Here is a 26,938-nt window from a genome sequence, read left to right as displayed (position 1 = left end):
TGTCCTTTCTGATACTTGGAGCTATATCCCAGTTGGTGTAAATCAGATAGCAGTGGCGCTATGTTGATTTACATCCGCTGAGGATGTGGGCCTAGATCGCAGCACCACTTTAGGTCCTGTGCACTCTGCCCCAGTTACAAGGGGCATGGATACTTTCATTCATATTTCTACACATTCAGCAGCTGCTACTAAAGCCAGCCTTTCCCTTGATGTGATGTGAGAACCTCTGGCTATTTTACAGCATTTCCAATTTTGAGCACAATAAAGGAAACACCATGAAACACTGCAGTATGATCAAATACCATGGTGTCACTTAAGGATCAGCATATTTGTCACAAGTGCTGCAGCTTGCTATAAGTGCATCATTATGCAACCCCAGTGTGGTGCTGATAGATTCCTGTGAGGGTATTTGTGTCTGACGGGGTGAATGAGACTCCATTACAATGCTCACAGCTTCTTTCACTGTGAACAGTTTCCTGAAAAAGGCTTTCAGAACAAATCAGTGTGTTCTGCAGCAATCCTGGCCATGTACTGATTACTTGCAGTTATCTTTGGAACCCCGTATGTCAGAAATTCAGCAGGTACATCTGTGCTGGTGACAAAAAACACATTGAACAGTTGAGATGCCATGTGATGGGCTCCTTATGCAAATTTACAAGTCTGGTCCCCAGTGGTGAGATGGGTTGAAACTGCAACATTCACATCTGAGTTTAAAATTCCCTAAAGTTGGAGGTGTTTGAATCCGGGGCTTTGGGGTGAACTGCAAAATCCAAATCCATGTGTGGATTTTGAACAGCACCAATGTTTAGAGGGGATTTGGACCCAGGGTTTTGGATCACACTCCAACTGTACAAGAGCAATCCTCTCTCTCCCTGACGTGTATCTAACCTAGTGAGGTTGTGTCTTTTTCACCTGAAGTATTTTCCTGACTGCAATCCTGGGCTTGCCTGAAGCTCTGATCCCAGTCCAGCTGCTCTGGGTGAACCTAGTGACAGACGGGCTACCTGCCACTGCTCTTGGATTCAACCCCCCTGACCTAGACATCATGGACAAACTTCCCCGCAACCCAAGAGAGCCCCTCATCAGTGGCTGGCTTTTCTTCCGCTACCTTGCCATTGGAGGTGAGAGGCTCTGGCTAGAGATGTAGTGCCATGAATGGACAAAGTGCCGTGTATTACCTTGGCTTAAAACAATTGCTGACTAGCGTGTGTCAGGAGGGGTGGGTCCATTGTGATCTCCAGTAATGAAGAGAGGCTTATTCACAGTGCAGAGATGTAGAGATGCACAATATCCAGGGAAAATATATTCCTCATAACAGACCAGGACTTTCATACAACCAAAAGAAGGAAACCCCTCAAGAATCTGTCTCCTCTAAGATCCAGTGCATTGGAAGAGTTTAATCAGTTCAGTCAGACATCAGACAATAGCTGAGAGATATTTTACCTTCAGTAGTCCTAGGGTTGCTGTGGTGGGAGCAAGGGAACTTTCTGGTCTGATGACAGGGCCATCTTGGGATTCTTGCAGTGTATGCACTTGACTGCCTCTGCTAGGAGCCATCTTTTCTTCTGGTCAGGCTCCTAGTTTGAGCTACCCCAGTCCCCATCCACCCATTACCTATGGTTCTCTCCAGGTCAGGTCGCAGCATGAGAAGGCATTGTGACAGATTGCCCATAGCAGCTTTGGGATCAGACAGAAGGCCAGAGTGCAGAAGGGGATGGGCATGGAGCAGGAGGGTCTCCACTTTCTGGGGTGAGGTGGATTTTTGTAGTGAATGTCAGGACAAAGGAAGCAAATAGGAATGTTGGTCTAGTGGATAAGGTGCAGGATTGGGATTCAAGATACCTGGGTTCAATTCCTGGCTCAGCTACAGAACTCCCTATGTGACCTTGGACAAGTCACTTATTCTACCCTGTGCCACAGTTCCCCATCTGTAAAATGGGGCTATCGCTTCTCTGCCTCTTAATGACCGTGAGGTGCTCTGGTATACTATAGTGATGTACCTACACAGACTGGGTAGAAGGGTTCTTATTTAAGAAAGGACAGGGGGAGAGACCTTAGCAGGGTGCGAGGTGAAGCTGTGGCAATGCAAGATGGGGAGAGAGGAGGGAGACAGGTTCAGGTGCAAGTGTTTTCAGAATTATTGCTCCAAGCTCCTAACCATCTGGGATGGAATATGAGGAGTCCCCCTTTGTGCGTAGTGTGGGTTTAGAGGGTCAGAACAGTTCAGGTCTCTTTTCTCAATTTGCTGTTCTTCCTCTACCCGAAAGAGCAGCGAGAGCCATAGCACAGGGTGGAATCTGCAGGTTCACTGTCCAGCACAAGGCAGTGTAACCCTGAGGGCCGGAGGTCCCTGTGCTAACGAATAACATAGCTAGCAAGAACCAAGCAATGAATCCAGTGCTTACAGGGCTATACAACCTGCTGTCTCTTCGGTTGCAGTGTACGTTGGATTGGCAACGGTGGGGGCAGCTACCTGGTGGTTCTTGTATGATGCTGAAGGGCCGCAAGTTACCTTCTACCAGTTGGTAAGTTGTGGCAGGGAGGGAGAAGGGAAGACTGTTTCACTTGAACACCACTGCAAACCCTAGTATCTAGGCTCCCCAGCAGGATCACCAGAGGATTTGTTTTCCTGCCTGTCCCCCTCTTTTAAAAATTAAATTTTGAAAAGTTCCCAAGTCATTAAAAGAAAATGTGTCAGCTGAAACAACTGCAAAAGCTCCCTCCCGGGTGAGATCCCACCTCCCATCAGCTGGTCAGCATGGTGGTGACTTTACCTATAGAAACATCCCTTGTATGTCCCCAGACCTGATGGCCCGTAGGTGTGCACTCCACCCATGTCACTGTGAGGAGTCAGAGAGACATTCGTAGGGAGTGCAGCAGGAATTGCAGTTATTCCGTGTGATCGCTGCCACTCTGATCAGGTGGGGTGAAGGCAAAATTTCCCCATCTCTGCTTTAAGGCATCCATTTTAAACCCCTTAAATAAGCAAATCTCTTATTACTCAGTATGTTTCTAATGCATCTAGTGCCAGATTGGCTACCCTGGAGACTGATTATTGTTGTTTGCATTGCAGTAACTCCTAAGAGCTCCAACCAAGGTTAGGACCTCATTGTGCTAGGTGCAGTACAAACAGGAAGAGTCATTCCTTGCCCTAACGATCTTTCATTCTGTGTAGACAAGACGTGCAAAGAGTGGGAGGGAAAGCAGAGGCATTGGGAGGGAAATGGCCTTGCCAAGTGTGTGATAACTGGTGTAGAGGAAGGAATAGAAGCCATGTTTCCTGACTTCAGGTATGATTAATGCCAGTTGCAGAGGTAGATTTTTTTTTTTTTTACGGAGACACTTGTTCACTTGGAAACAAACTGAAACAACTAATGAATCAAGTTCCCATAGACTACCTAGAAGCTGTCATATGATCACTATTGACCTACTAGGTGGGCTGGATTCAAACCTGAAGATGAATGGCTTCATATCCTCTTATCAGTCCCCCCTGAGCCAAGAAATATTTAATAGAACCACTGATAACCGGGGCTCAGATACCACCAGCAACCTGCCACTTCTGCCTGCTTCATGCCTGTTACTCTTTCTTCTGCCAGAGGAACTTCATGAGATGCACAGAGGACAACCCCATCTTTGAAGGCATTAACTGTGAAATCTTCGAGTCTCGTTACCCAACCACTATGGCTCTGTCGGTGCTAGTGACGATTGAGATGTGCAATGCTCTCAACAGGTACAGTACATATGGGAATATCAGATAAAGCATTCTGCCCTGAATAACATCTGAACCAAGCAAACATGTTACTTTCATTAGAGATGGCAATGTAAATACATTTGGATCTCTTAGTGGACATTTTGGCCATATTAGCAAGCCAGTAGTATCTGGATCCAGATCCATTTTGGGTTTGGTGTTCAGATTCAAAACCACTCCGGGCTTTAAGGGTCAGGCTTGGATCTGACAGTGCTGAAATCTCCCTAACTCTTCTGGTAAAATCTGGAGCCAGAACCGGCGAATAGTTCCCTTTGCAATTTTGGCTCTGACCCATGGATGGATCAGGGCTTCACGCTGGAGATTCTGGTATTGGCTGTCACAATGAGTAATATTTTGATGCTGTATGTGTACCTGTCCAATGAGTTCGGGAATCTGGTACTGAAGGAATAGCATGACATCAGCTATTCTCAAGCTGACCTGAAGAAGAGCTCTGCATAAGCTTGAAAGCTTGTCCCTCTCACCAACAATAGTTGGTCCAATAAAAGATATTACCTCACCCACCTTGTCTCTCCATCTGAATAGCGATATATTGCATGAAATTCACTTCAGAATATTTATTTCCAGAGCCTAACAAGCTTGGAAGGAGAATAATGTATGGTAATGGTTAAGTAATCCTTTTTCTTGGAGAAGGCTTTTATGCAGAGATCTAGCAACATATTTCTACTGATTAAGAGGGCTTAGGGATATATTGATTGATCCAAATTATACTTGAGGACAGGGTATTTAGTAGATAATTTGATCTAACCTCTGCCGTCTCACTCTTGCAGTGTGTCTGAAAACCAGTCACTGCTGAGAATGCCACCATGGCTCAACATCTGGCTTCTGGGGACAATTGTCATGTCCATGGCGCTGCACTTCGTGATTCTCCACGTGAAGCCTCTGCCTGTAAGTGATGCAGCTAGCACAACACGCAGCTTGTGGGGCTGTTCTTTTGACAAGAAAACTCCATTGTACGTTTTACTTCCCAAGTCTTTGCTGATTTTTAGTGGGACTTTCCTGCCCAAAGGGTTTCCATGATCGAGCCTTGTGATTCAGAAGGATACAGAACTGGGAATTAGAAGTCTTGGGTTCTAGTCTCAGGTCAGCAACGGAATTGCATTGTGACCTTCAGCAGTTACTTCCCCTGTTTGTGCCTCACTTTCTCCATCTGTAAAGTGAATGTAATGATACTTACTGTCCCTTGCCAAGTTCCTTGTCATTATCTGTTCAAGCCTTAATGAAATCCCTCTCTTTGCACATATGATATGATCCGGAAGGCCTTGGTCCCTTGCACATCTCTTACCTCAGTCCACATCTATATGAACAAAAATGGGTCTGATTTTTGTGTCTCTCCCCCCTTCCCTGTTAATAAATATATTGAATTCTTCCTGCCTTGCAGCTGATCTTCCAGGTGACCCCCCTGAGCTGGCCACAGTGGGTGGTCGTGTTGAAAATTTCCCTGCCTGTTATCCTGCTCGATGAAGGACTCAAGTACCTTTCCCGCAACCACCTAGAGGGTGAGCACACTCTGCAAAGTAACTGCTGACTGATTTCTGTACCATGGCGCTTGCTTTGTGCTGCTTTGTGCTGTCAGGCACGTGTCATTTACCATCTCTGCTGAAGTAAAGACTGGTCCATGCACACGCAGTCATACTTACTTTTCCCCCAGTGTGGTGTATTGCAAAGGATCTGTCCTTCCCTATTTTTTTGTAATCACTTACGGTGGCTGACACTAAAATCTTGTTGTGCATTATGGACTTGACCACAATACATTGGAACAGCCTCCTCCATTGTCTATCCAAACCGCCCTCCTGTCTCCTACTTAAGGCCTGATCCAACTCCCACTGAATGTTTCCATTGACTTCATTGGGAATTGGATCAGCCCTCTTTAAAAATCTGTTTCGTCCAAGAATTCTTCTTGCCTTGTTCTTTTGACTCTTTTTCCTCCAAATGATGGTTCTGTCCTGTTTGCTCTCTCTACTGTATGACTAAAAGGTGCTGAGCACCTGAAACTTTGATTAACTTCAGTGGGAGTTGCAGATGCTCCTCACCTCTCCAAATATGGCCCTCATGTTATAAACAGGAAATATTGTATAGGTCTAGTCCTGCACCGTTTACGTCAATTGAAGGTTTACCAACGTCTTCAATGGCAGTGGGTTTGAGCCCGGTGCGCTAAAGTACAGTGGATATTTACAGAGCTCTGTGAATTATATTTAATATGCTAATATTTTCTTGTTGTTGTAATGAAATATCGCAGTGAGCAATCTCAACATCCTAATTAAATCTTTCCTTTCTTTTCCTTTTTTGACAAACACTGTAGTCTTTCAATAATTCAGCCAGTGGCCTTCAAAACTGTGCCCCACTACTTTCCTGCCACCCTCCTAAGCAGACCTCTGGTATTCGTTCCTTAATTAGTTAACTCTTAGTGCCAAGTTCTGGAGAATATATCAGAATCTGGGCTCTGACATGTAAAGTGACTGGGATTGTAGTAGATGAATGGAGACCGCTTTTTAAAGGGAGTTTACCCAACCCAGCAATGTTGCCAGAAAGAACATAGACATCAAGATGGGAAGCTGTCCCGCCGATCCTTCTTTTCGGAATTCCCATGGCAGGAAGAAGGCTTAAGGGGTTCTGTCTGTCACCTTGCAAAAGAAGGGAGCCTAGGTGGCCAATCCCAGGTTACTTTTGTTGCTCCTCCTCATTTTTAGCTTGCCTGAATGTTGCTCTTATTACGGGTGAGTGGTGGATGACCTGGCAGAGCACTTTAACTGTGTTTTTTCTTCACCTTGGGTAGATACTTTGACCATATTAATAATCATTCCATTACAGCAGCATGTGTCCAGGATGCCTTTCTTAGTATTTCTTCCTTTTCACTTCTGAAGACAGGTCTCTTCTGCCCTGTTGAGGGAGGGATTCCTTGGGATTGTAATCATTAGGGGACAACTTGGTTACTGGCGAGGACAAGCATGTGCCTTCTGAGATAGTGCTTATGAAAAGCTATCTTTTCAAACGCTTTGCTACCATGTAGTTTGCATGGCTTCTTCAAGAACACCTGTGCAGCCCCATTGCTTTCATATCATACACTAACAGCTGATCAGTGGGGCTGCACAGATGTCCTCGAGGCCCTACTTTGGCCCACAGAACTCTTCCATTACTGGGGATGATCTGCAAGACAGTCAGACCCAGCTTGTCTCTCTTCAGCCTGCAAACTCAGCTGAGCTTTGTTTCATAAACAATCTTCTTGATTTACAAACTGTGCACATTTTTATATGGAAATATTGAATAGGGAAACCCCACTGTGCTATTTTTAGAGTCACTTTTTAGGGCAGAACCACCCTTTAAGATTGCCAAGAGCCACAAGTACTGAATACGCAATCTTTCTGTGACACTTGGACAGTTGTGCAGCCATTGTAGAGTGACACCAGTCCTGTGTAGGTGCAATGGCAAATCTGAAGATGAAGGTTGGTGCTCTCTGCCACCCAAAGCATGAGTATCTCTGCATTGCCTCGCTTCCTGAAATGTGCCCTTGCTTTCTTGCCAAGAATTAGATCCTCCTCCAGCTGGACTGTGTCAGAAGGTGAAAGGTGATGTAATTCACTGAAGAGGATGTATATGCCAACGGCATGTCAGATTTGCTCAAGGATATGTCATTAGTAAGACCTGCCACAGCTAAGGAGATTCAGCTAACGTGTTAAAGCCCTGTGCTTTCCGAGCAAAAGTTCTCTCCAGATATCACCACGTAGTCTCTGGGAGGTCATCACATATGGTGTAACGAGGACTATGAAGCCATCTGGAGCTGTTACAAAAGATAATGCAGCACCAGCTTTGGATTAGATCAGGCCCTATGGTTGCCTGTTCAGCACTTGGCCTTGTTCCAGGCAAATGCTTCCAATCTTTTGTGGGCAGAATGCTGCCACAGTCCTCTTCCTCTCTTGTTCGCAGAGATGCGTAGTCTGGTGACTGGAGTGAGACTCTCCTCTGGCACTGCTGTATTGGCCAGAGAGGATCATGGTGTTACAATTTCATTGGTGTACCCTAGTTGTGTGTCCTTCTACAACAGCCTCTCACACCTCTCTCCAGCCCTCCTAATGGGCTGCTTTGGGTGTTGCCTCTCTATTGATTTAACTGTAAGGTCTTTCAGAAAGTTAGTCAGACTCTTGCTTCTCCCTACCTTACCCTCAACTCCCAATAACCAAGTGTAACGATAGTCTTGTGGTTAAGGGCTTGGGAGACCTGGGTTCATTTCCCAGGCTCTCCCACAAACTTCTTCTATGACCACCATCTCCCAAGGGGGCTTTGGCTGCTACTGTAATACAAACAACAATTTCCAGAAGTGATTGCACCAGCTATTGATGATTCTAGCTGCTGGGTCCCATCTGCCATGCTGCCAACCCACCCATTCGTCCGCACTGTTTGCCATGCAGCTGCATCATGCTAATGCTGATTTCTGTGAATGGCCTTTGTCTGAACACTGCGTCACAATTTCTTGCCACTATTTAATCGCAGCAAGAGAACAAAATCATACCAGCTTGTGCTTCAATTGTCACATTAAAAAAACCCAAACTCCTGTATTTACTCCACCTAATTCCTCTGAATACATTTTAAAAACCAGTCTTTAAATCTAGCATTGTCATTTTTCACCAGGAATTCTCAGGACAGTCAGACACACGTGGAGTGGGGAGCACCAGCTGAAAACCTGCAGGAGTCCAGATCAAACAGGGTTGGCTCTGTTGTGTGTATTGTCCTTGTCCATCATGTTCCTGCACCTGTGCCAGACACTCTCATGTGTTGTGGTGACCTGGTTTTACAGCATCTCGGTGGAACTGCCAAACAGCACAGGCTCCACTCTGGAAAATGTCCCGCAATTGTTTAGTCTGTGATTATTGTTCAGTAGTAGGACAACAGGATCAAACAGCATCTCCAGTTCCTTTGTGAATCACAGAACTACACTGTGTTCTAAATAAGAAAAGCATGTGTGTTTGTGTAGGAGGGGTGGTGTGTTATCAGAGATGCTCTCACAACTAAAATATATTATTACATAGCCCCGGAAGGTCAGATGTTATGCAATGGCATAGCGCCACTGACATCAGTTTACATCAGCTCATGATCTGACCTCAAGGTCAGAATTTTCAGAAGGACTCAGCACCCACAACCAGGGCCACTTTTTCAGATGATGTCAACGCACTGGGTGCTGAGCTCTTCTTGTAATCTGGTCATTATTTTGGTGCCATGAGAGCTGAGTTCTCTAGTTCGAGTGGCCCCAGTTGTGGGTGCTGCACAACTGAAATTCTACAGAGTAGAGTGGTGACTAGCAAGTGCTGCCTTGCCAAAGGAGGCTTAGCGCACGGGAAGGAGGAGGCACTTCCAGCCATAGCTGCACAAGGAAGGGCCTTACTGGACTTTGCTCCATAAGGCTTTACTTCTGATAATGCTCTCGTAAAGGGGAGATTCCACTCATACTACTTGTTTAATATTTCACCATATGTTCCCTTTTTCAAGTGTCCATAAGTCTCTTAAGTGGCTTCTCTGCTTAAAAAAAAAAAACCATTAGAGGCAGAAGTGCAGGTATCAGGTTGGAAAAAATACATTGATGCAAACTCTGGAGGCTGAAAAAGTGTCATCCCAAAGGCTCACCCTCATGCTTTGCAGCTAGAAAATCACTTCTGAGAATGTAGGAACTGATAGACCAGATCGGTGCAATGGTCCATCTAGTCCAATACCCATTCTCTGACAGTGGCCAGCCCCAGATGCTTCAGAAGGAGTGGACAATTATGGAATCATTGGCCTATAGGGGAAGCTGCTTTTTAACCTCTGTGAGGTTGTGATTAATGTATGGTTTCAAGCATAAGAGTTTTTATCTCTTTTATAAGGTGGGACTTTCAAAAGCACTTACAAGAGTTGGGCCCCCAGTTCCCATGGAAGATCAATGGGAGTTAAGAACTTTTGAAAATCCCACTCATATTTTTCAGTCTATATAATGTGAGGCTCCTCTCATTATCCACATAAATGTCCAGTCCTTGTTTTGAATCCTGCTAAACTCAGGGACTAATCATATCTTGTCACAATGAGTTCCACTGATCTATGCTTTGTGTGAAAAAAGTGCTTCCTTTTATCAGTTTTACATTTGTTGCCTTTCTGTTTGTTTGTCTCCTCATTCTCATACTGGGAGACAACTTGGACATTCCAATTTACCCTGTCGTCTCTCTAACCCTCATTATTTTATATATCTCTATCATGTCTCCTCTTACTCATCTCCCCTCTAAACTCAGCAGTCCTGATCTTTTCAGATTCTCTTCACATGGCAGTTTTTTCATGCCTAGAATAATTGTCATCACCCATCTCTGGACCCCTTCTATATTTCTGTTCTAACTTTTTTTATTTGAGGTAGGGTGACCAGAACTTAGCCTGGTATGACCAGTAAGAGTGCATTGTTGGATTTATATTGCACAGAGCTGCCCAAAACAATGCCCAGATCTTTTTCCTGAGTCATTTCAGTTAATTTAAAGTTTAGAGGAGTAGTTGAAATTAATCCTTCCAATTCTCTTTACCTTTCATTTGTCATCTCGAAATTCCATCTGCCTTCATGCTGCCCTTTCACCCAGCTCTATTTCCTTGCCTAGTTTAGACTCAGACTTTAAGGCCAGATGGGACCATAATGATCATCTAGTCCAGTGGCCAGATCAATATACATACAGACATGAGTTCAGTTCATTGAGGTTCAGATTCATAACAGAGATGGTGAGTTTTGTAATTGCAGAGTTCTTCCAGAAATAGTTCATAGGTTATAGTCCAGTGTCCAAATCTCCTATTCAGGACGTACCAGCATAACTGGGACCTCAGTCTTGCGACTCAAACTTCTCCTGATGAAGCCGAAGCAGTTCTGAGATGATAGAATCAGGACCCAGTGATCTTTTATACAATTTCATGTCTTTTGACAAGTTGGAGTTCCTCAGGGAACAAAAGATCATTAGGATGACTTTGAAGGAGGTCTATCACTGTTACTTAGCTATATGAATTAACATAAGGCCATTTGCTTGTTCCTCCACCATTTACAGTACATTTCAAAGAGAGGTGAATACCAAGATATCCCTCGTTTACAGTTCATTTAAATGATGTTCTTTTGACCTCTGAATTATCGGAATACAGCATAGACAGAGACTGTTGGTTACATCATTGACTCTACTCATACATATGTAAATACACAAAACCACAAACCTTATCTCCCCACATGTCTTTTGAGGGTTATTTATTTTGCAGGATGTTTAACCCTTTCTAGCCATGCATCACAAATGTGCTGTGACACGTTTGTATTTTTATGTCTGCTTTTGGAAGCAAATAGTTTTTAAGTGAGGTGAAACTTGGGGGTACACAAGACAAATCAGACTCCTGAAAGAGGTACAGTAGTTTGGAGCCACTGAACTAGTCTGACCTCCCACATATTGCAGGGCACAGAACCTCACCCACCCACTCCTGAAATAGACCCCTAACCTCTGGCTGAGTTACTGAAGTCCTCAAATCATGCTTTAAAGATTCCAAGTGACAGAGAATCCACCATTTACATAGTTTAAACCTGCAAGTGATCCATGGCTCCTCGGGGGAAAATTCCCTCCTGACCCCAAATACAGCAGTCTGTTAGACCCTGAGCATGTGGTCATAACCCCCCAAGCCAGACACCTGGGAAAGAAATCTCTGTAGTAACTCAGAGCTCTCCCTATCTAGTGTCCCATCACTGGCCATAGGCGATATTTGCTGCTAGCAGTCGCAGATTGGCTACATGTCATTGTAGGATGTGTCATCATACCAGTCCCTCCATAAACTTATCAAACTCAGTCTCGTTTCTCACATCTTTCTCTTGACTATCTTTAAATAATCTTTTCTTATCTGAAATGTTGTCACCTTGTTGTGTTCAATGCCTCTTCCAGATCATTAACCGCTATATTGGACACTACTCCTAGAATGGAACTTTGGGCCACCACACTGATGATCTTTTGCCTTGTTGAAAATTGGCCAGTTCCCCACCTTCTTGTTCTGTCTTTTGGGTCAATTTAGAACCTATGACTGAATTTTATTCCCCATGACAACGAGGCTTTTGGAAATCCCAAATACATTGTCAATCATCTCTCCTTTATCTCCTAATCTTTTGACACGCTCAAATAGTTCTAGTAGATTGGAGAGGCATGATTTCCCTTTACAAGAACTGGGCTGGTTTATCCTTATATCACCTTTATTTAGTTTTTTTTTAATAATTATGTTTAATTATAGTTTCAACCACTTTCACTTTGGAGTGAAGTATAAGCCCTAACCGGTGTGCAATTCCCAAGAACAGCTCTAGTGCCTTTGTGTAGGTGCTCTTGCTTGCCTCCAGTCCTGTGCTGCAACAGTTGATTTTAACTAAAGGTTGCATATTTGTGTTAGCAGCTCAGTCTCTGAGAATGATTTGGCCCATTATCTGCACATGAGGTCAGTTCTATTTCACCTCCACACTTTAAAACCCTCTGACTGTTCTAGTGCTATGACAAATGGGTGTGGAGATAATGGACATACTTAGGGCCTGATTCAGATCTTGCTTATGCTGCTGTAGATCAGCAATAACTCTGTCAATGAAATTACATCTGTGTGAGATCAGCATTGGGGCTACAGGTCCTTAAACCCAACATAAAGAGAAGGTTTTGCTAAACAGTGGGGATATAAATTCTACTGATCGTAAATAAGTCACAACATTTAGGAAACAGACCCCCCCCCAATATCTCACAAAAATACCTTCACATTGAGACAATAACCAACCATAAAAGGCATTCAAAAGCACACGTGAATCTCCATAGCGATGCATTAACAATGTGGACTAAACAGTTATTGTCTCTAATGGAGTCTAAGAGCAGCAGGGAAGATGGTGTTATGTTTCCAAGTCTATTGAGTGTCCTTGTATGATAATTTCTCTCTCTTGTTACCTTAGCCAAACAGTCATGTGGAAAGGAAAATAATGTTTCCAGATATATGTCAGGTTGTTTGAGCTGAGAGGTGTTACTAAGGAGAGTATTGCTGCTCCTTTGGAATATGTCAACATCCACCTTAATGCCCTGCTGGCTTTTTGAAGGCTCTCATGTCATGCTTTGGGGAATGCAGGAAGAAAAGAACTTTCCAGGGGTAGTCAATTATATTTTTGTCAAGTCCAAATTTCTTGGTCAAGGTATAGTCACGGTCCAGACTCCAGAGGAAAATAATAATAATGATAATAGTAAGTTAATAAAAAGACATTGGAGTCTGTTCAGTAGCGTCTGGCAGTCCAGATTTTGCCCGCAGTTTGCCTACTGACTACCTCTGCTTCATATAATCAGATACAGAGGTCTGTGGTGGTTCCATTTCAGGGAGTTGGTGCTCGTGAAAAGGGCTACTGTTGTCTGAGACCCTTAGAAACTGAAGTCCTGTATTTAGCCAAAGAACAGGGGCAGCACCAACTTCCTCAACAATGTGTCTCAGCTGTTCCAGAGGGAGCATCTCAAGGCACAAGAGGTTATTTTAGTTTCTGTCCCTTTTCAGGCTCTCGGTCTCAGCTAACGCTGCCAGCAAGGGTGCCAGCAGTATTTGGCGTTTATTTCCAGAGGCACAGATTATATTGCTTTTTGTTTGCTGCCATATGGGTTAGGGGAGAGAGTGCTATGTCCAAACATCTGAATTCCTCCAGTGTCTTCTGTCACTAGGAGAGTGGTAATAAAACACACTGAAAAGGCAGGTATCCATGATCTTGTGTGAGCCCAGTACACATCCTTTGGCCAAAATTTACACACGTTCAAAGCAATGACTACATCAAAGGCTTCTGCATTGTGAAGCAGGAATGAAATGGGAGCTGGTGAAGTGGCCCTGCCTCTCAGCTGGCTGTTTCTGCTGTAGTTATTTGACTGATGTTCAGAAATGTTAGGCTGGGATTTTCAAAGCAGCATAATGCAATTAGATGCCCAAGTCTCATTAAAATTTGGTGGAGTTTGGCATCTGACTCCTTTGGGCTCCTTTGAAAATGCCAGGCTTAGTGCAGGGTATGACAACTCTTCACATCTAAGGTGATTCTATTAAAAGCTTCTAGATAAACTTTTCAAAAGCCTTTAAAGAGTTTAAGAGCCTAAATCCTAGGACTTGGACTCCTAAGTAACTAGGGTGCTTTTGAAAATGTTATACTATCTTTTTTTAAAAAAAAAATTGACACTTGTTATCAAACTCTGACATGTCAGCTCTGAACTTTACAAAGATACTTAAAACTCAGGTTCTTTTACCCATTTGTACTGCTAAGCACCACTTGGGTGCTCAGATGATAAAGTTATGAATGTGATATAAATACACAGCGCCCTGACTCTGCACTTTCCATATCACTCTAGGAGGCATTACTCATTTGACCTGAGAGTTTGAGGTTTATGGCTGTGCAGTGGATGAAACTTCCCTTTGCACATTGGTGAAAATGTGCTGTGTAAACTGAGGAAGTGGGTGTAGAACTGGAAATGATGGCAAATGACAGTGTAATTTAGGTATTCCAGACATTATGGCTGGAAATTTCAAAGGAGCACAAAGGAGAAAAGTGCCCAACTCTGGTTGCATCCCAGTGGGATTTGGACACCTCCCTCCTATAGGTTCTCGAAAATCCAGCTAATGCAAAGAAAAGTGAACAAGTTAAAAATTTCTTAAATATAATATGAATAATTAGCCTCATGAGAAACTGCCATCTTAACAATTCAGTCTAAAGTGGGCCTGTGAAGGAGATGGCTTTCCCATCAGTAAGCAGTGAACATAAACATTTTGCAAAATAAAAGTTCTCTCTTCAAAACAGAACGTACCTTCAAGTAACTTGATTTTCCAGGGGTGAAGCTGGATCTCTATCATTCCATACTGCTTTGCAGGGCTGGCTCCAGCTTTTTTGCCGCCCAAGTGGCGAAGTTGGGGGGGAAGATAAAGCCACGGTCAGCGGCAGCTCTACCACACCACTTCATTCTTCGGTGGCAGGTCCTTCCCTCCAAGAGGGACTGACAGACCCACCGCCAAATTGCTGCCGAAGACCCGGACGTGCCACTCCTTTCCATTGGCTGCTGCAAGCACCTGCTTCCTTTGCTGGTGCCTGGAGCTGGCCCTGCTGCTTTGTGTCATCAAATGGGGTCCTTGTGACTCAGGAGCATTAAAACAACAGCCACCTAAGAGAGATGCAGCAGTCCCACTCAATGAATAAAGAAACTGAAATACCGTCAAGTATTTGTAATTAACTTTTTTCAGTGCACATTCTTATTGCCTACAGGCTAGATTCTGCCACCCTCCCTTGTGTTTTATAGTACCTTGCTTCTAGAAGTCACTACAACTGCTTGCGGACTCCAAATGTGGCAGAATCTGGACCTACATAGTTAAGATGAGATTTTTTTCAAAGCTGCCTAGGGGATTTGGACACCCATTCCCATTTAAAAATAATTTTAGCTCTGTAAGGCACTGTTTCTAAATACTCTAGCTTTCCTTTAAGCCATAAATCACCTAATGCATCCCAGCAAGCATCTGGTTCTACCATTGACAGGGTGAAGAAATTGGAGGAAAAGGCTGGTCTTGTGGCTCAAGCACAGGACTGGGAGTCAGGAAACCTGTGTTCTATTTCCCACTTGGCCATGACTTACTGAAAGACCCTGGGCAAGTCATTTACGCTCTGTGCCTCAGTTTGCCAATTGGTAAAATGAAGTTAGTACCTACCTCACAGTGATGCTATAAGGCTAAATTCTTTCATGACTATAAAGCGTTTGGGAATGCTCAGTTGAAAAGCACTGTAGAATTCCCATGTAGTAGTACTGTTCCATGTTGGTTGTACTGGGGTTCATGTATCCCCGTGTGATGTATTGTGAGGTAGCCATTTCAAAAGTGAAGCCAAGCATTAAGAGCAAAAGCATCAGATTCTGCTACTCCATACTCACCCTAGATTGGCCTTTTCATAAGCCATCAGGTTATACAGGGTCCTACCCAGCTGTATGACTTAGTGAAATGTCTGTCTCAATAACATAATAGGTGCTTGGCTTGCTTTTTAACCATAGCCAATTTCCTTTGTTTTGCAGGAGAAGAGGGCAAGAAATGAATGACATAAAGGAAACTCACTTTCTAAATAAAGAAACCCTAAGCTGTAACTCGGACTGAAGTCTTGCATGTTTGACCATCACTAGAAGCCAGCAGGACATGCATGTGTCCGACTATCAGACTAATGCGGGTGAATCGTTGAAAAGAAAAATACTGATTTTGTTTTAGTTTCGTAGCTTTTTTTCCCTGTACGTAATGGTGCAATTACTGGACAGCTAAATTATAGTTTGGGGATGAAACTATATGTAACTGAGTCATTGTAACACAGCTCCTTGGGGGTCCGCTCCTGAAAAGTTTGAGACCCCTTAAAAATAGCCCCAATGTGTGAGCTCAGTAAGGCATCTTTTGTTTTGTAAAAATGTGGTAGGTGGGAGGTCGTGCTTTCACAGTGGTGCACAGTATCTGTGCATGAGCAATGATGACAGAGGTGCATTCCAGAGCTGTGATGTGGCAAAACAGACAGCATCTCAGTACCAAGGAAAAGCTTATCTGTGTGAATGGGCAGGGGAGGTAAGCAAAGAAAGGTGCATGGGATGCAACAGGTATGTTCCAATTGACTTCCAATTCAGTAGGGTGATATCCATTAAAGTATAATACCTAGGTGGCAATGCTAGTGCTCTGGAAGCCACTTTGCCTAGATGTCCAGCTTTGGTGGTTTCAATGTACCTGTATCCTGGTATAATTACCAGTGTTGTAGATCTTGTGGACATGTATTTACTTGCAAAGATTTTTGTGGTGGAAGTTGAAACTTCCTCTATTTATCATATTATTCTCTATTCTATTTTCCTCTTGTGAAAATCTTGCACCTTCTCAGGCTCATCTGACACCAAAGCATGACCCAGTCCTCTTGTCCTTTCTCTTCTGTATAACACCTTGTTAGCTCCCTTCCTGTGCTAAGCATCTCCACCTAGACAGCTTAAAACAAAACACGGAAATGGAGAACTCTGGATCCCACCTCATCTAGTGCTCATTCCTGATCAAATTTTCTGACTAGGTAAATCTAGATTACCTAGTTTTTAAAATATGACTACATAGAAGGTAGAATAAAAGACTTAAGAGGGAGTTGTCCATTAGTTAATGTCAGTTTTGGGAGACAATCTGTGCTCCCAATATGATGTTGAAAAAGGGAGAGGTGATCACATGGGAGCAAAGGTTGTCTCCCAGAAACTGACATTAAGACATTAAGACTTATTCTACCACCTATATAATCTTATTTTGAAACTCACATAGAACATTTGACCAGGAATGGGCACTAGATGTGGTAGGATCCAAAGTTCTTGATGAAGGGAAAAAGATGCCTACAGATTTCCTTCCTTCTAAACTTCACTCGGGTGCATGCCGGAGCACCGGGGTCAGTTATTGCTTTGCTTTGCTATTATTTTGCTCCATTCCTATCTGGATCAGTTTCTATTTAATTTTTTAAGTCTCTTAAAACCCCCAGTGCTTTTTGTCTCTCTTCCGTCCAGGCCAGCTGGCTGAACTTTCACAAGCTGGCTACCGTAGGTACAGTACGTGCCAAACACCATCCTTTCCTTTCTCTCCATCACCAGCATTGAAAAAGATGGGTCGCGCCCCCAGACCAATGGGAATGTACAGACTTGTTATACTACTGATCTGATTTAATTGTACAGAAAACCTTGCATGAAATGTTGTTACTGTATTTAATATAGAATGTACTCAAGGAATTTTAATATGGAGCTTTTAAAAAACAAACAAACATCTTTATAAATACTGTGTGATTACAGGAAAATTGTTCACCGAAAAATCACTATTTGCTTTCTTTGAAAATTTTTCTTTTTCCAACATGTTTTGTATGTTTCAGTTTATAGAGCTGATTTAATTGAGCTGATTACACAGGCTGACTGATTCTTTTTAGAGACCATTTTCAATGTGGGTGGAACTTATCCTTGAGCAGAGGGTCAGTAGATGATCCATACACCTCTTAAGCTCTCTAAACAGGGTTTAAGTGGGACTTAAGTGGTGTTTGGGCCATCCATGCTTCTGTACAGAGGTGAATTCCACCTTGTTTTATTACAAAGATCCCCACCACTCCATGGCTTTCTGAACAACCTTTGGAAATAAATGGGAATTTAATCAAATATTTAAGGGCCACATTCAGCCCTCATGTAACCAGAGCAACTCCATTGCCTTTAGGAGAACTGTTTCTGCTTATTCCAGGGTTGAGATTGATCCTCAACATCCTGCCCACCCTATTGGGGGTGGAGGGTGTCCATGGAATGTAGTGCAACCAGAGCTGCCAAGTCCCTGGTCTGTAAGTTGTCCCTGTTGGTACATGTTCATATCCATCAGAGATCCATATTGGATTATGGGGAGTTCTGGCCAGATCTGCAGCTCCTGTGAATCTCTGTTGCTCTACTGGAATTACATTGATTTACACCAGCTGAAGATCTGACTTGTGACTTTTTTGGTACCCAAATGTGTGTTTTCTAAAACTTTTGATATTTTAAAATCTGTAACAAAGAGGGTTTAAAATATTTACAAAACGTGTGTCTTGGGCAAGCATGGGACAGGCAAAGATATGACGTCAGTAACTTTTAAGTCCTCTATTAAATTCCTTTTGGTCATTTTGCTTTGCCTCATCTGATGCCAAGAAGGTGGAGACAATTATGTTAAGTCATTGCAAGGAAGAGGCAGGGGAAATATTAGTTTTTATTGGATTGGTTTTAATTTACGCTCAACACAGCTAAAATGCACTATAGTGGTTCACTGTGCCTGATGATGTTGGATTGAAATTGTGAAATTACAGGATATGAAATTCAGCAAATAGAGTGCAACAACTCTCAGCCATGTTCCATGCCAAAGGCTTACTCTTCCCAGTAGCAGCAGGTTTTGTCTTAAAATTCAGTTTGCCCTTTTCACTGTAAGCTTCTGGGTCAAATCAGTGGAACCTGCACTAAGGACACCTTCAACAGGTATTCACTCTACTAAGGGTGACCTCTTTTAAAGTATCCCCATTTTCTAGTATGATCCCTCATTGAAGGACCATGTCTCATTTTTTCTTTTGTTGCTTGTCATTTGGCTGTCTGCTTTAAGACTGGTTTCCCGCTAGACATTTTGGGGTTGTGAAGGGGTATAGTTCAAATATTTTAATGAAGTAGAAAAATATCCTTAGATCAAAATTATTTTTCCTTTATGCTTTGGTGAAGGGTCAGGATAAATTGCATAGAAGTTGTTGTTTATTATTTGTATGTCACCAGCAGTGTGCTGGTTGCTTTAACATGCTGTAGTGTTCTTCTGCAAACTTGAAGGTGGTTAAAGACCTAATCCCATTGATTTCAATATGTTTTGGATCAGGTCTGAATTGCATCTTACGGAAACATTTGATTGTGTGCAATAGAATGGAGATGTGCACTGGAGTGGCTTTTTTTCTTCTTCCCTGATTGCATGTTGCAAAAGGAGGCCTGTGACGAAAAGCTGTCTAGTCTCACTTCTGTTGGAAACCAGGATCTAGGAATCACAATCATTGCCTTCTGGTGTATTCAGATTCTTTATAATAGTTTAGTCTCTTTCCATCAATACTTCCAGCCAGCCTGGGCCATTACAATAGATCCTCCTAAACAAAAGGAGCAAATCATTCATCATGCATCACAGCCTGAGCACCAGAAAAGTAGCCTGTGTGGTTGTCCATGAGCACTTTAAATTAATTTCTCAGGGGCCATTCAACATGTTGGATCACACCTGTAAAATAAACGTGGAAGGTAAGGAAGAGGCTCTCCTCTCTTGGGAGAGCACCAAGTGTGAGCATTGGACAATGGCTATGAAGTCCACATTATGCTGTTTGAGGACTTGAATATCCTTGTGGCCGATGACTGGATAAATTCTCTCCTAGCAAGAACTCTCCTATGGAACATCCATCATCTGGGAAGAGTGCATTATGTATGTGAAAAGACTGCTGTTGCTTGAAACAGCAGGGTATGGGGGGTGGGGGGAAAGAGATTACTAGCATCACATCTGAAATTTATATTCTCCCTTAATTCCTCTATTGGCCAAAATATGGCTGAAGTTCTTGATTCTGATTCCATACATTGTCTGTTTGACTTGCATAGTGCCTTTCACGAGAATCTGGCACTGTCATGATGATATTGTCTTATTTACATGTTTCTAACACTTGGCCAATCCAAGACCAGGGTGGTACCATAAGGTGTCATAATAGTGAGAAATTGGAGGTTTGGCCTTTATGGGAAGAATTGGTGGGTAACTTTAAAGGGAGCCTTAATTCATGCAACAAATGTGGGGCTGGAGAAAAGGGTTTGTAAATGGAGCTTTTGGGAAGCCCCATCCTATCTAGGTACACAGTACAGTAGATGGATGGGGTGTGAAAAGCCAAATCAACAGAAGGATCCTGAGGTGGCAAGTTTCAGTTACTGTTACACACTTCACATTTACTATGCTGCTTAGAACTTAAAGCCCTTGTCCTGCCAACACTTGGGTGTAGCTTTATGCATGCAGCGCTCAATCTAACAACCATGGTAGTCAATTGGTGGTGGTGTTTCATTGACTTCAATGAGCTTTGGGTCAGACTAGTGAGTCCATCCCATTAAATGTTAACAGACAAATGTTTGCAAGATTAGTTTTTCGTATCATGGAATAGCCACTGTCTTAAATAGAAGAATAACTACATGAGAATCCTGACTGAAAAATTAATGGGTGGAAGAGCTTAGTATTGCAGAAAATCACAGGATCATCCCATCCCACTATTAATACTTCACATTCTGAACCACTGTAGACACAGACCAGGTGAGACCCACCAAACAAATATCCAATGGGGAAAACCTTGTAGGGAGTATTTTCCAAGTGGGTTGCCTTGGGCACTGGCCATGGTCCTGATTAAAGAAAAGCAGCCAAGCATTGATTGAAAGGCCTTACAATGCATACAAAGGGTCTGCGCTGGGATTTAATATCTTTATGGACCATTTGGCAATTTATCCATCATCCTTAGGAGTCTCCTCCCTTTTTTTTCCCACCCCCACTTAATTTTCTAGGTTGAGCATGTTCCTGGCATGGATGAAAAACACTTCAGACCCGCATAATGCTTCTCTAAAGAGTTGCATACATGCAACCTGTGTTTTCTCTATGCTGTGATATGTATTTTTATAACAATCTAGATATTTTCAAAGGTTTTATCTTCACTTATACCCTCCTACCATCAATCTACCTGTCTCAGCAATCCCCTACCCACTGATTGCCAAGGTATTCTTAATACTCAGATTTTCACTGCCACTTTCTCCCACCAGCTTCTGATTATCCTACCAACCCTCCAGTGCTACCTTGAATTGCATGTCAGCCTGTTCGTTCAGCTTAGCAAGAGAAGAGCAGTGGAGGTGGTTTTATGCTGCCAAAATAAAGACCTCTAGACCCCATGAGGCTGGTAACAATGGTTTCTGCCAGGCATAGATTGGGATGATCCCGGGTTTAGGTATGCAGGAACAAAATTAGTGAAAAGACAAATATGGGGGAGATACAAGTGTCCCTTGCATCCTCTCCTTTTGGTGCCATTCAGCTTTTGGTAATGTAAGAATGGAAAACTAAATGAGTCTAGAATAGATCTCTGTGCTCTGTATATACAAGAGCCTAGACAGGTAGGTGTACCCTACCATAGAGATATTTGTATAGCAGACTCATGCCCATGCTATGTGGAGTCTGTGCTGTGTTTTGTCAGTGTACTCAAGACCATGAAGAGAGAAAACACTGACTTGTTTACAGGTATCATTAGTGTCATGGCTTGAATCTCTGAACATAGCAATTTTGCTACGATGCCTGAGCAGCCGAATCTAGAAACCTTGTTGAGTTTGCACTTAGTGAAAGATAAATTGTTACATCTTTTTAAAAAGAGTTGTTTGGGGGTAGAATTAAACAAGGTTTCCTATTTTATTATAAGAGATATTTTTCCACTAAATTACTGATTCCTAAATGGTGTACTTTTGTCTGATGTAAATAGCCAGGTGTATCGTGAAGACTTAAGAAGGGTCATTGTAGTCACATATGTATGATCCACTCTGTTCGCACAATATTGAGCTGATTTGTTTTATACTTATGAAATTACAGAAATAAAAGCAATTTTACTGGATGGCTCTGATTTTGCTTTTCTTCCCTATTTGTTATTCACTTTGAGTCAACTAAAGAAATTAGTGAGAGCCACACACAGTGCCTGCGGCCATTATTTAGCCCTTAATCTGTGGCATAAAAGATCATGGAATGTGGACTCAACTTTTTAGGCCAAACAGGGTTTGTTTCTAAATAGTAACAGTTCCTTAAAATTTGTTCAGATTCTTAACTTGAGGATTTTTGGTGGAGCATATTAACAGCATGTCCCAAAGGAGGTGGGTTGTTCCAAAGTCTGTTGAATCATTGATTTCACTGCATACTGTTTATATAATTGAGGGGTTTAAAAAGAAAATAAGGGGTCTTAATGTCACTAGATCACAATTGCCTATGGATTCTGGTAGCAGCCACAATAGAAATATAATATGACTACAATCCCTGGCTGCAGGTGGTACGTCTGCTTCCAGTTCTGGTTGAAACTGGGAATTAGAGACATGTGGCTATGGATGGTTGTGGAGAAGTTTTAGAGAGTGCAAATTCAACTTGAGGGTATAGCAATACAAAAATTATTTCCTAATGTATCCAAAGTAGTTCCCCGACCCTCAGCATGTGTGTTTTGAATGTGTTCTGCATGTGTAGAGGTCACCAAAAAAGCTTTGTGTTTTCACTGCCATTTAGGAATGTGAAATGGTTGAGGGCTGTACTTTAAAGAGCTACATTCATGGCTTAGTATAAATCAATGGTCCACTGAGATCAGACTCCACTGACCTATACACCAGCTGAGGGTCCAGCCCAAGCTCATGTTGTCCTCCCTTTCTAGAGAGCTCATGCTGACCCTGAGAGTTGGACCCTAGGCAGGCTTTATAAACAGCCTGTTTAACATGGTTGGGCACTGGCCAGAGGAACACACTCAGCACCTTTCTAATAAGAATCATGCTCTAATAAAATATATAGGCTTTCTTCTGGAAATAGAGCACAAGTGCAGACCAGCGCTGGAAGAGCTGGCCTGCAACTGCTGCAGAAAAGGACACTTCATTCCCTCATTATCCATTGCAGAATAATCCTGAGTCTGTATAATCTTGAGTACACCAGAATCAGTGAGCAGCCTGACCAATGCATGCTGCAGGCCAACCACTGGGAGATGTTTCTGCCTGGGATTAAATCAGGGGAGCAAGGGGGGGATTTGCTGGGGGAGAAAAGGGGATAGCAAAGTGAAGGGGGTAGGGCTGAGAAGGAGGCGGGAGTTGCCCGGGTACCCTCTTCATGATCTTCCTAAATTTAGACCAAAATCTCAAATCCTGCCTCTACCTGATGTTTGAGCAAAGTGAAGCCACCTGCCTTGCCCTGCCCTGCCCCTAACTCTCCTCACCTATCCAATGGCTGATCAGAAGGACACTAACATTTTTATTCAGAAGTAAAGTTTAGCTTGGGGCTGTGTCTGCCTGATTGGTTCCATGGTGCTATCCAAGAGAAGTGTCACTTTGGACAATGCCCTAAGGCTGCATGGGTAGCTGGTTGTGCCAGTAATAAGTACAACATCCTCGTCCTAGTGCTTTATCCAGCCTCCAGCTGAATTTTCCAATGAAGGTTTATCCTGTTTGTATCATTGGTAAATTTCCTCTCTCTGCACAATTCATAAGACATCTCTTTGGGGGAAAGAAACATCAGGGTGTATTTACAGCTGGCCCTCTCTGCTGGATGCTAAGACTGAGATTTTTTTTTCATAGCTGCACAAACTGATTTCCTATTAGTTTTAATGGGAATTGTACATCTGACTCCCTTAGGGTGAAATTTTCAGGATTCCTAAGTGTTTATTTTAGAGTTGGCTAAGTCATTGCCAAGTAATTTGTAAGGTTGGATGTGTTGTCATGGCAGCTAAGGATTGCAATGCCATTTATTTCCCCCCTTCCCCACATAGTTTAGTTAATGCCGTCAGAACTATTTGTCAGAGTGCACACTGTAGGACAGGAAAGCATATACACAGAATAAAGCTGAAACCACAGGGAAGAAGCTTAGGGAGGTAAAGGACAAGTTAAAATTGGAAATAAAACTGAACATGCTGTTTTGCATAGAACATTACGTAAACTTATCTGCAAATATTTCCCCCCTATTGCTCTCACAATTGCATATCCATGACCCAAGCTCTGGCTGGGATCAGGGTCCCATTGTGTTAGGTGCTGTACACACACAGTGAGATGTTCCTTACTCAAAGGGTTTACAATCTGAGCCTGGGATTTTCAACAGAACCAAAGGGAGATTGAACTTTAAAGGGAGTTGGGTGACAGACTCCCTTTGGTTCTACTGAAAATCCCAGCCTGACTCACAAAAAGGCAGGACTGGCAGGAACCTCGAGATGGCATCTAGCCCAGTTCCGCTGCATTATCTAGACCAGCCACCCAGAAGCCCTCCTGCACCCCAACTCCCTACCCTGAGCCCCCCGCACCCCAACTCCATGCCCTGAGCCCCCTGCTGCATCCCACACCCTTCTGCACCCCAATCCCCTGCACCTCAACCCCCTGCAGCATCCCAACTCCCTGCCTTGAGCCCCCTGCCGCATCCCACACCCCTCCTGCACCCTGAGCCCCCTGCCTGCACCCCAACCCCCTGCTTCACCTCAACTCTCTGCCCTGAGCCCCCGCCACACCCCTCATGCACCCTCTGAGAACAGGGAGGGGGTGGAGTTAGGGTGGGGACTTCAGGGAAGGGGTTGGAATGAGGGCAGGGAAGGGGTGGGAAGAGGTGAGGCCTCATGGAAGGGGTGGAGTGGGGGCAGGGCCGCGGGCAGCGAGGGGTGGCTGTCAGTGATGCAGCCCTCAGGCCAATGAACTAGCCCTCATGTGGCCCTCGTGGTCATTTTGAGTTTGAGACCCCTGATCTAGGATTCCCCCTGACAGCTGTTTGTCTAACCTGTTCTTAAAAACCTCCAGTCAAAATGATTCCACAACTTCACTAGGCAATTTGTTCCAGTGCTTAACTACCTTGACAGTAGGAAACTTTGCCTAATAATTAATTTAAGATTTCCCTTGCTGCAATTTAAGCCCATTACTTCTTGTCCTCTCCTCAGTGGTTAAGGAGAACAATTTATCACCCTCCTTTTTATGAGCAGCAAAGAATCCTGTGACACCTTATAGCCTAACAGACGTTTTGCAGCATGAGCTTTCGTGGGTGAATACCCACTTCGTCGGATGCAAGTAGTGGAAATTTCCAGGGGCAGGTATATATATGCAAGCAAGAACCAAGCTAGAGATAACGAGGTTAGTTCAATCAGGGAGGATGAGGCCCTGTTCTAGCAGTTGAGGTGTGAAAACCAAGGGAGGAGAAACTGGTTCTATAGTTGGCAAGCCATTCACAGTCTTTGTTTAATCCTGAGCTGATGGTGTCAAATTTGCAGATGAACTGAAGCTCAGCAGTTTCACCCACGAAAGCTCATGCTGCAAAATGTCTGTTAGTCTATAAGGTGCCACAGGATTCTTTGCGGCTTTTACAGATCCAGACTAACATGGCTACCCCTCTGATACTTGCCTCCTTTTTAATAACAACCTTTTACGTACTAGAAGACTTAGGTCTCCCCTCAGTCTTCAATTCTGCAGACTAAACAAACCCAGTTTTTTCAATCTTTCCTTGAAGGCCATGTTTTCTAGACCTCTAATTATTTTTGTTGCTCTCATCTGGATTTTCTCCAATTTGTCGCATCTTTCCCAAAGTGTGATGTTCAGAACTGGACACAATACTCCAGTCGAGGCCTTATCAGCACTGAGTTGAGTGGAACAATTAGTTAGGTCTTGCTTTACAACACTCCTGCTAATATATCACAGAATGATGTTCACTTTTTTTGGCAACAATATTACATTGTTGACTCGTATTTAGTTTGTGATTCACTCTCCCCCCCCCCACAGCCTACTCCTTCCTAGGCAATCACTTCCCATATTGTACTTGTGCAATTGATTATTCCTTCCTAAGTGGAGTACTTTGCATTTCTCCTTATTGAATTTCATCCTATTTATTTCAGACCAGTTCTCCAGTTTATCCAGATAATTTTGAATTCTAATCCTGTCCTGCAAAGCACTTGCAATCCCTCCCAGCTTGGCATTGTCCACAAACTTTGTAAGTGTTCTTTCTGTGCAATTATCCAAATCATTTATGAAGGTATTGAGGGACCCCTTTCCCTTCTATATGCCTTTCCAGCTTGACTGTGATCTATTGATAACTATATGGTTTTCCAACTAGTTGTGCACGCAACTTTCAGTAGGTTTATTTAGGCTATATTTCCTAGACAAGATAAACAGACCCTATAGACTTCAGCACCTCTGCCATTCAGTTTATTCTGAAGGTCATCTCCACAGCCACAAGAGACAGCTACTATTTTAAAAAAATATATTGTCTATATTTTACAGATGGAAAAAGAGAGAGAGAGCAGTTCAATTCACCTATTGAATCAGCAGGGAAGATGTTGAATAGCAACCAGAAATTAACTCTTCCTCCCCTGCTCTAGTCCTTATGCAATACTCTGCTGGTCTGTCTACACTCCAGTGTAAGCCCAAGATGAGGATAACTTGAGTTAGCAGACCCTGGGTTTGTTAACCTAGGGCTTGAGTGTCCACACTCATTTGTAACCCCACGTTAGGAACTGTTGAACCTGGGGCTCACCGTGGGGCTCCAGCATCTACGTTGCCTTATGCGGACCTGAGTCCAACCATCCATATCCCACAGTGCCCTCCCAAAATGTGGCTGCTCTAGCCCTTTGTTCATGGTGCTGTTGGGAAAACCTGGGTGTCCACCAGACTTGACTGTCCAGAAGACAAAGAAAGTCGGCCTGTGGGATTTTGGGATACTTTTGGCGGAGTTTGACACTGCAAAGCAATAGGGCTTGAACTCTGGGTCCCGGCTTGACTCAGGCTGGACCCTGCACCCCCATGAGGGCCTGGGACCCTGGATCTGAGCCCTGGGTTGTTGCGACTTGTGTGTAGGTGGAAGGGGGGCTAGGCTTGAACCCTGGACTTTCACTGCAATGTAGTCAGACCCTAAAGGTATGTCATCCTTTCA

At 43.4% G+C, this 26,938-nt stretch overlaps 1 protein-coding gene and 1 long non-coding RNA gene across 3 annotated transcripts in view; one reads left to right on the top strand and one right to left on the bottom strand.

Moving 5' to 3' along the window:
• Window positions 1–17,585, top strand: part of ATP2A3 (ATPase sarcoplasmic/endoplasmic reticulum Ca2+ transporting 3) — a 137,234-nt gene extending 119,649 nt beyond the window's left edge. The window contains exons 16-22 of one of the 2 annotated variants that reach the window (XM_039507846.1): window positions 919–1,121; window positions 2,440–2,525; window positions 3,597–3,730; window positions 4,537–4,654; window positions 5,148–5,265; window positions 8,393–8,468; window positions 15,814–17,585. In XM_039507846.1, coding sequence (XP_039363780.1) covers window positions 919–1,121; window positions 2,440–2,525; window positions 3,597–3,730; window positions 4,537–4,654; window positions 5,148–5,265; window positions 8,393–8,468; window positions 15,814–15,892 — 814 coding nt within the window. In that variant the 3' untranslated portion in view covers window positions 15,893–17,585. The remainder of the gene's footprint in view (window positions 1–918; window positions 1,122–2,439; window positions 2,526–3,596; window positions 3,731–4,536; window positions 4,655–5,147; window positions 5,266–8,392; window positions 8,469–15,813) is intronic. The other variant, XM_039507847.1, reaches the window with a different exon arrangement.
• A 141-nt stretch (window positions 17,586–17,726) lies between these two features.
• Window positions 17,727–26,938, bottom strand: part of LOC120387315 — a 73,569-nt gene continuing 64,357 nt past the window's right edge. Inside the window, exon 3 of the long non-coding RNA XR_005590116.1 lies at window positions 17,727–19,531. This is a non-coding gene — a long non-coding RNA (uncharacterized LOC120387315). The remainder of the gene's footprint in view (window positions 19,532–26,938) is intronic.

This window comes from Mauremys reevesii, linkage group 20, assembly GCF_016161935.1.
Source record: "Mauremys reevesii isolate NIE-2019 linkage group 20, ASM1616193v1, whole genome shotgun sequence".
NCBI lineage: Eukaryota > Metazoa > Chordata > Testudines > Geoemydidae > Mauremys > Mauremys reevesii.
This window is presented reverse-complemented; position numbering and strand designations above follow the sequence as displayed.